Source organism: Bison bison, unplaced genomic scaffold (assembly GCF_000754665.1).
Source record: "Bison bison bison isolate TAMUID 2011002044 unplaced genomic scaffold, Bison_UMD1.0 scf7180017864266, whole genome shotgun sequence".
NCBI lineage: Eukaryota > Metazoa > Chordata > Mammalia > Artiodactyla > Bovidae > Bison > Bison bison.
Genome location: NW_011494838.1, coordinates 808,859 through 818,438, shown reverse-complemented (window position 1 = coordinate 818,438; position 9,580 = coordinate 808,859). Strand labels below are relative to the sequence as shown.

Sequence of the window (9,580 nt, the reverse complement as noted above, 5' to 3'; positions counted from 1 at the left end):
GCTCCACCTGTGCACCCCGCGATCACACCACCCCTGAAATCACGAATATGAGCAGGCATGACCGTGGGCAGATCTCCCTGTTCCCCAGGGCTCCACCTGTGCACCCCATGATCACACCATCCCTGAATCACAAATATGAGCTGGGAATGAGTGTGGACAGGCCTCCCTATTCCCCAGCACTCCACCTGAGCACCCCATGACCACACCATCCCTGAATTCATGGATATGAGCTGGGAACGAGCATGGGCATGCCTCCCTGTTTCCCAGCGCTCCACCTGTGCACCCCGCGATCACACCACCCCTGAAATCACGAATATGAGCAGGCATGACCGTGGGCAGATCTCCCTGTTCCCCAGGGCTCCACCTGTGCACCCCATGATCACACCATCCCTGAATCACGAATATGAGCTGGGAAGGAATGTGGGCAGGCCTCCCTGTTCCCCAGCACTCCACCTGAGCACCCCATGATCACACCATCCCTGAACTCATGGATACGAGCTGGGAACGAGCATGGGCATGCCTCCCTGTTTCCCAGCGCTCCACCTGTGCACCCCGCGATCACACCACCCCTGAAATCACGAATATGAGCTGGGATGACCGTGGGCAGATCTCCCTGTTCCCCAGCGCTCCACCTGTGCACCCCATGATCACACCATCCCTGAACTCATGAATACGAGCTGGGAACAAGAGTGGGCAAACCTCCCTGTTCCCCAGCACTCCACCTGTGCACCCCATGATCACACCATCCCTGAATCACGAATATGAGCTGGGACGAGCGTGGGCACACCTCCCTGTTCCCCAGCGCTCTGACTTCCATTACCACAGGTATCTCTGGTTCTTCCAGAACTTCTATGTACAGAATCATACAGGAGGCACTTGTGTGTGTAGCTTCATTCTCTCGGCAGGAAGTCAGTGACAGGATCTCCGTTTCTGTGTATTTCAGCAGAAGCTGGGAAAGGTTAAGGACAGGAGGAGAAGGGAGCAACAGAGGATGAGATGGTTGAAAGGCATCACCAACTCAGTGGACATGAGTTTGAGCAAACTCTGGGAGGTAGTGAAGGACACGGAAGCCTGGCGTGCTGCAGTCCATGGGGTCACAAGGACGTGGATACGACCGAGCGACTGAACTACAGCAGCGGATTATTCGCTGTCTTCGCTGAGCGGTATCTGGTGTTTGTGTGTGCCAGCGTCTCTTGCTTCGTTCACCTGTTGAGGGAGATCTGAGTCACTTCCAGTTTCGTAACAAGATAAATCAAGGTGCTGTGCTGTCAGTTAAATCTGGATGCCCAGTCTGCATTCTCGGGTAAGCTTCGTTTCTCCTGATCCATTACTCTCCTTTGGCTCCATCGTACATTTGAAGCTCTCTGTGTTGCTCTCTATGACGTCACAGACGCCAGGACTGCAGGGCGTCCAGGCTCGTGACCCTCTCAGGTTTTGTAAACATCTAGAAGGCTGAGAAGACAAGACTTCCTTTCCTGTGTAGCGTGCGGTCAGTGATCACCATAAACAGTCGCTTCCTCTGGAATCCTGAATGCGCTCACCTCGTACATTCAAGTCTTTCCCGACGACCCTCAGATCTGCAGTGCATTCACAACCGACTCCGGTGCTGGAGGTAGGTCTATTAGGAAGATGCTTTTTCAAGATGAATGCCACATGCAGAGACACCACGCCACTCACTGACAGCCTCCTGCAGGCTTCTGGCTTTCCATCACTCAAGCGGAGAAACATCCATCTCGGAGGCGGGTGTGGAGTGGAGACATGACCCTGGTGACCTCAGAGGGACGGGTCCAGCTTCCAGCCCAGAGGCCCCGGTGCCAGGCACCCCACCTGCCTCCTCAAGTCTCGGGGGCTACGGGGTCGCACATGAGGTGGGCAGGAAAGGAGTCCCTGCCTCGGGAAGAGCTTCCCTAGCACCCCTCTCTGTTACTCCCTTTCTAAATGGCTCTGGAGTCAGTAAGGAAGGAGATGGCCCTCCATGCACCCAGAGACCACCCTGGACTGCTGCTCTGAGAGGGTCAGCCCCAAGACACATGCCAGCCTTTCCTGAGGAGGCACCGGGACTGCCCAGAACCCAGAGCCCGTGCCAGACGAGCGCCCAGTGGAAGGCATGTTTCATATCGTAACAGTCCCAGGGGCTGTGAGTCCATCTCCCCGGCCAGTCACCCGCTGCTGGGAGAAGTCTTCCAACATTAAGACACGGGGCATCTTATGGAATATCTCTGGGGAGTGGCCATCACAGCAGATTGTCCCCCAGGGATGGGGCTGGGAGCCTGCAGCGTCTGAACTGGATGTGAAGCTGGTGCCCACTGATGTGGGGGGGGATGGGAGAAGAAACGGATGTCAGGCACCAGAGCACAGCTTTAGGGGTGATGGGGTACCCTGCTCATGTTGGGAGTTGGAGGAGCCACCTGAGGCCATGGGGGTAGTGGGAGAGGGCGGATCCTGGGGATAGGAGGGATGCAGCCGTATTGCCAACTGGGCCCCGGGCACTATACAGTCCCCGGCTGAGTGCCCAGGCGTCCAGAACAGACTGGTGGACTTACACCCGAAGTCTAAGGATGATGGTGCCCAGGGCCCCAGCCTTGGGCGGCAGAGTGGGGGTGCCTCTAGGGCCAGCAAGTTGGGGCTTGCAGGAGGGAAGCACTCTGGGGGCTTTGCAAGGAGACCTGGGAGCTCCTTAGGGAGAAAGAGCCAAGATCTCCTGCTGTGCCCGGAAGGCCTCGAGGCTGGTGCAGCTGGGCCGTGGCCCCAGCACAGCGGCTGTGGCCTCCGCAGGTGTGGTGGGCATTGGTCGTGAGCTGCTCTGTGTTGCTCCTGACGGTGGTGATGTCCCTCGCAGATAGGAAGCACGTGCCTCGGGCCCTGGGGGCTTGAGAGGCACCCGTTTCTTCCCAATGCTGCTTTAAGTAGACCCAGAACTAAACTACTTCTGTGACAGAGCTTCAGCTTTCACTGCATTTCCAGGGCTAATTTCCTTTGAGAATGCCTCCTGTCCAGACGGACTGGCATTAATTAAACACGTCTGCACCTGACTCTCAGGGGCCCGGCCCTCCCTGGACAGCTGGACCACCCTGCGTGACCCCCGGCAGAACATTGCGGGTGGACACGGCAGCCCGGGAACCTCGCGCAGCAGCGGGCTCTGCGTGTCTCTGTGAGCCGGCCGAGGGCAGGTCGCAGCTCACGGGGCCCAAGAGCAGAAGGTGACCTGTGGAGACAGGCGGGTTCACACAGGCGCTCACACGCAGCCTTACCCCAGTCGAGCGTGTTTCTCACTGAAATGCTTGGCTTTCCCTCCAAAGAGCACCTCTTAAAGGCTCAATTAGACATCACGTATCAATTACTATTGAGGGAGAAGGGTCACTGTCAAATATTTTTCTGCAGCTGAATTAAGACACACACCTCAGGGATGAGACAGCAGCACTGTACTGTACGGTCTCTGCATGCCACAAAAAATGTAAATAATTTTCCTATTTGAATTTGATATATTTTGAGTGGAAATGTCTACTTTGTTATTTTAATGAAATTAATTCATTTCACGAAGACAGCTGAGTATCTAAATTAAGTTGTATACATTTTTAAGTGTTACAGTAATATAATAATTTAAAAGCAGATCAAAATATCTGATAGCAGATTACTGTTATATTCTTCTAATTGAAATCATTATTAGGATTATCATATAGCATTATCATAATAATGAGAAGAAGTCATTATTATGATGATAAGATTAAAAACATCTCATGAAACATGAATGGTGGAGTAAAAACAGGGCCTGATTCTTAGACTCTTCATCGGGAGGTTGTCTGGAAGACAACTGAAGTCTTTACAGCTACCAGAATCTACTCAAGACAAAGGTCAATAAACTACCGAAGCGCATGATGAAAATAAGAAAGGAGTGTGCAAATACTATTTTTAGAAACACATGGTATCTTTTATACAGGACTGGGGGCTTCAGAGATGACGCAACGCCCTGATGTGACCTGATGACCCATCAAGCTGAGGCACTAACGTGAACGGAGGTGCCTCACTTCCTGGGCCAAGACTGTCGGGAGCAGAAGCGGCTGGTGGGAAACGCAACGGAAAGTGGCTCCCGAGCTGCACGAGAGAAAACAGACATTCTGCGAAAGTCCGTGCTGGGCTGGCACCTGCCAGCCTAACTCAAGTGACTGCGTTACTTTCCACAGACTTCCCTCCTTTAACCTCCACACGCTTCCGGGATCCCTCGTGTTTTCCCTCCTGAAATGTGGCCTTTAGAGATTGTCCTAGTGAAAGCCTGTTAGCGACTCTTTCAGATCCTCTTCCTAAGAACAAGTCTTTATTTTCACTTGTTCTGGAAACACGTTTTTGCGAGGAACGCAAAGATAGACCAGCGGTGACGGCTCTCGTCTCCACGGTTTTGAAAATGTTATGCACTGGGCTGCTTTGCAGCTTCCACTGTCACTGCTGAGAGATACGTTGTTAGTGAAAGTGTCATTCTTCATAAGTGACCTGTTTTTGCTGGTGGATTTTAAGATCGACTTTCAGTCACAAAGTCAGAGAGGCGAGTATGACTCTACATGAAGCTCAAATACAGATAAAATGAATCTATAGCAATTGAGGTCTAAACAATGGTAATTTTTTGAGGGGGATGTAGTGTGAGATTCCCCACTCCAGTGCTCTTGCCTGGAAAACCCCATAGACGGAGGAGCCTGGTAGACTGCAATCCATGGGGTCTCGAAGAGTCAGACACGACTGAGCGACTTCCCTTTCACTTTTCACTTTCATGCATTGGAGAAGGAAAAGGCAACCCACTCCAGTGTTCTTGCCTGGAGAATCCCAGGGACGGGGGAGCCTGGTGGGCTTCCGTCTATGGGGTCGCACAGAGTCGGACACGACTGAGCGACTTCGCAGCAGCAGCAGCAGTGTGAGATTTGGGCGACGTGCTATATTCTGACCGTGGTGCTGTAACATTTATTAAGCTGTTATTTCAAAGTTGAATACTTCTCAGCATGTGCCTTATGTTTTAATTAAACTGTTAAATATCATTCTATCGTTCACTCGTTCATTATCTCTGCCTAGGAGACCAGCCTCCCTTCCATCTAGAAGATTCAAGTCATTGTTTAACTTAAATGTTTAACATTTTAAAATGTATTCATTTTAATTACTTTTTCTCTTTAATCTGCTCTTCACTTGCAACCACTATGTAAAAGCTTCTTCTGTGTTTCCTTATAATTTCTGCAAAATTCGGTTTCAATATACTGTTCCTGTACACTTCTGACTCATTCAGTTCTTTGCAATGACCCTAGCCTTTTGCATTAATCTTCTGAAAATTTTAGCTTAGAAAATCAGCTATTTATCATCATAAATCCTTTGTTCTTTAATTTGAGCTCTTTATTCATCTGCCACAGGTGCTCCGGCACCCAGAGCCCCTCAGAGGCCCAGGTCAGCACCCAGGCTCCAAGCACGTCTCGTGGAAGCACCAGTCATCTCTCCGGAAAAAGGAAAACCGTTTTGGACGATCCAGTCATGCAGGAGTAACCCCTCTGTTTCCTCTGTGAAGGAAACATGAGCAGTGACCAACCAACAGGGGGCCAGGGCGGAGCACGAGGGTGCGGGCGGGGCGCCAGGACGGAGCGGGTGAGGGTGTGGACGGGCCCGACGAGGTTCAGGTTCAGGTCTGGGTGGGCAGCACTGGTGTGACCGAGACTCCGCTTGTTATAAATATTCGGCCGGGATCTGGACCTGATAAGATCGCTGGTGTGACCAAGACTCTGCTCAGGTCACTGGTGTGCCCGAGACTCCACTTGTCATAAACACTCGGCCGGGGTCTGGATGTGAACAAGGATGGACTTAGAACCCTAAGCGGTGTGAGCCGTCCCTGGGCCTGGAAGAGAACACGGAGCCTGGGGTGAAGCCCTGAGCAGACTCCTGCTCGAGGAGGGGAGGGGAGAGGCAGCACCTGGGCGGAGAGCAGTTAACAATTCGGTTCCACGTGAGAACACAGGAAAGCTGTCACACACCCAAGGAGACACCAGGAATGGCTCGGGAACCACACACAGGCTGGTTAAAGGAGACAGGAGGCACGTGCTTACCGTGTTGCTGGAGGCTCCGTTCAGATGCAGACCACTGTCGAAGAGGGGCGAGGAGGCCCCGCTGCCCGGCTGGCTGGCTGGTCCCGGGGACCCTGTGAACAATACAGACTGTGCTGCAGACGCGGCTCCGGGGCTAACCTGCAGGTCCACCCGGTGGGTCCCCGACAAGCCTGGGAGAAGCGGACGGACACAGGATGGACTTAGAACCCTAAGCAGCGTGAGCCGTCCCCGGGTCTGGAAGAAAACATACTGGCCCCTGGGCTGCAAGCCAGCGTGGCCCTCACCCCGCTGCATGGCCAGCCGCCCATCTGGGGCCCACGGGAAGCGCAGCAGTGGGCAGGCAGGTCAGCCTTTCCCCGGGCCCAGGGAGACAGCGGCCTCCCCCGGCCCATCCCCAGCCCCCATGGCTTCACGAACCTGCACTCCCCATTGCTAGGATAACGATGCTAATTTCCTAAGTTATTCTTGACTTTCTGATGATAACTTGGATATTATTTCTTTGTTTGACACATTTGACTATCTTTCACTGCAAGCTGCTTTAGTGAAAACTAGGAAGACAAGGTGAGTTTGAGGAAAGCGATGTTTGTAAAAAGAGGAAGCAGCTCTGGATTCATCAGGGAGCCACAGCTGGGCCTGGAGTGCGGACCCGGGTGGACAGGGAGGGGCGGGGAAGGGGGCCAAGTCAGCATCCGTCTCAAGCCCTCTGTCCGCTCTCAGCAAGTTCAGGGACGGAAAGGAGTCCCCATGTCCCCTAGCCCGCGGGCCTGTCCCCACACATCCCCCACTGCCTGCCCCTGTGGCTCTGGGTGGTCAGGGGCAGCAGGGGGCACAGTGAGACCAGTGCTCACTGCACATAGACACAGGCGTGGCCAGGAGTCTCCTGCCTCGTCAGCCCCGACCACGTGTCCGGACCCCTCGCCAGATGCCAGACCAGGTGCCAGTGGCCCCAGGACCCAGGAGCCACTACGCTCAGGCTTGCCCCTGCCCCCTCCACACACACAGTGGGCGATCTCGGGAGAGAGCCAGGGGCCCCGCCTCTCCTGTTCTCAGACGCAACGGGAAGGGCCCCGCCGGTCATGGACGGTCAGAGCTGCTGCCTGCTTGGATCACAGGTCCTTTGTTTTCCTTTAGCTTGAAGAGTTTCAAGGCCAACATTAGCCATCAAAAGCCAACTACTGGGGGATAAGTGATATTAGGCAAAAACTCCAGACCAGCTGGGAAGCCAAGTCTGACCGGCACATGGGTTTATTTAATCAAAACCCAGACACTGCTTTAAAATCCAGATTTCCCACTTTCCTGGAAGGTGACAAAACCTGACTCTATGGGGTGAAGTCCCCGAGCGACAGGCACTGGCTGGAGCTGAGGGGACTTCAGCAGGGGCCCCACACCACCCTTATCCCCACCCCAGACGGGGCTGCAAGCACCGGCGTGCGCCTGCAGGGGAGCAGGATGCACACGGGTCCCTCCTGTGTCACCGGCGTCCGTGTCACGGAGGACGGAGCTGACAGCCCGGCCACGATGCTGCAGTCACTCCTCCGAGACACAAGCCCCTGGTGTGGTGGTTGTTGATCATTACCACCAGTTCACAGATGAGGAAAGTTAGTGGATGTCGTGCAAGTTACTTCTGCAATCTCAGTTTTCTTCTTGAAAAGTCAGGAGCCCGTTTACAGGCTCGCCCTCAGGGCCCCGGCACAGTTCGGGTGAAGCAGGTGCCCATCACCCCGGATTCCCTTCAGACACTAGACTGCACAGGCAGAGCTCCAGTGGGCTCGGGGGAACCTGATGAACTCACGGGTCTTCACACCGACGCGTCCAGGCCGTCGAGGAGCCGCTCCAAAAGTGAGGCCGTGTTCTTTCATGCCCCCCTTACCGTCCCACCCGAGGTTGTGTGGCCAGAAGACAAGTGTGGGCAGCCTGTCTGTCTATCCCTCTGAGATAGCAGGATGCACACAGCATCCTGACCGTGGGATCCCTGCTTCTGAAGAGGCTGCGGGCGTGTTACCCAGCAGGACGTCTCAGGAAAAACAACAGGTGAGGAGGAAGCTGTCGGCCCCCGTGAGCCCCGCCACTTACCTAACGGGAGCTTCAGAAACGACGGTGCTTCCCTGAGATACTCGACAGTGACAGTCACCTCATCGCCAGCATTTTTCAGAAGATGCACCTGTCAGTGTGACAAAGGACAGCCACTTTACCACTACAGAGGGACCACGGAAAGAAAGCGTGCATCCCCACCAGGGCTCGCTGGGGGGCTTGGACGGGAAAGAATCCGCCTGCAATGCAGGAGACCTGAATTCTATCCCCTGGTTGGGAAGATCCCCTGGAGGAGGAAATGGCAAGCCACTCCAGTATTCTTGCCTGGAGAGTCCCATGGACGGAGGAGCCTGGAGGGCTACAGTCCATGGGGTCGCAGAGAGTCGGACACGACTGAGCGACTAACACTTCCACTCCCGCTACACGTTTCGCCTGTCTCTCGAGGAGCCAGTGTTCACGATTACCTCTGAGACTCTGGAAGCTCTGCAAGCCTCCCCTGGGGGGACGAACGGATGCAGTGTGTCCCCAGGCACACAGCTCCGTGCCTCATCCACACACAGGTGCAAGCCCAAGGCCAGGCTCCCCGCACGCTAGACACCCCCCTGCCCAAAACCAAACTCACGGAAGAAACCCACGCGGAGTACCAATCGCCAAATCTCAGACACTGGCACACAGGCCCGCGCATCTGCTGTGATGCTGCAAACTGCAAACACGAGCTTCAGAGCTGAAACGACCCTTTGGTTTGGAGAAACTGCATGCATCACGTCGCCCCTCTCGGTTACAAGGTCACCCACCCCCGGGCTCAGGCTTTCATGTGCAGTTACAGACAGCTCCCCACGTTAGCTCTGGAGACAGCTTTGAAAGCCTGATGTGTTTCCCGTCAGTTAGGCCACCTCGATCCAGACACAGCAGACACAGCCCAGAAATAAGCAGCTATAAGTGTTCCCACCCCGGCCCCCTCGGGAACGTCCCCGATGCCTCCATATGACCTTGGTGCCCGGCCCTCGCATGCATAGCCACCGGCTTCTGCCCGGAGAACCCAGGAACGCCTTCCCTCTCACCCAGGGACATTTCCATGCCCCCCAGATCCTGACATTCCCCGCCCCCGTGCCTTGGCCTGTGAACCCCGCTGAACACACGAGCCCGGGTCAGCTGAGTGAAGGGAGAGCAGGACAGCACCGTGAGCATGAGACGGACGCTCTGCTCGGACGGCCTGGCGGCTGGGGGCTCTCTGGGACCACCCTCCGCCCAGGCCGAGGCCCTAGAGACAGGAGCGCACCACCCCAGCCCCTCCCAGCTGACATGTGTCTCCTGGGACAAGTGGCCCCAGGCGATTCTGATCAAAGTGCAGGGTCACTGCACTCCCTCCTCTAACCCCGGGCAATGCCCTGCAAGTGTGGGTGTCCGAGGGTGGGGGACACACCCGGGGAGGGCTTGGCCCCACAGAAGCTGCCGGGTCCTCAGCTCATGGAGTTTTACAC

The 9,580-nt window shown here is 55.1% G+C and overlaps 1 protein-coding gene across 1 annotated transcript in view; it reads right to left on the bottom strand.

Moving 5' to 3' along the window:
- Positions 1 to 9,580, bottom strand: part of SNTG2 (syntrophin, gamma 2) — a 74,437-nt gene that overhangs the window by 43,680 nt on the left and 21,177 nt on the right. The window contains exons 6-7 of the mRNA XM_010848438.1: positions 8,142 to 8,229; positions 6,069 to 6,160 (exon numbers count right to left, since the gene is read on the bottom strand). Coding sequence (XP_010846740.1) covers positions 6,069 to 6,160; positions 8,142 to 8,229 — 180 coding nt within the window. The remainder of the gene's footprint in view (positions 1 to 6,068; positions 6,161 to 8,141; positions 8,230 to 9,580) is intronic.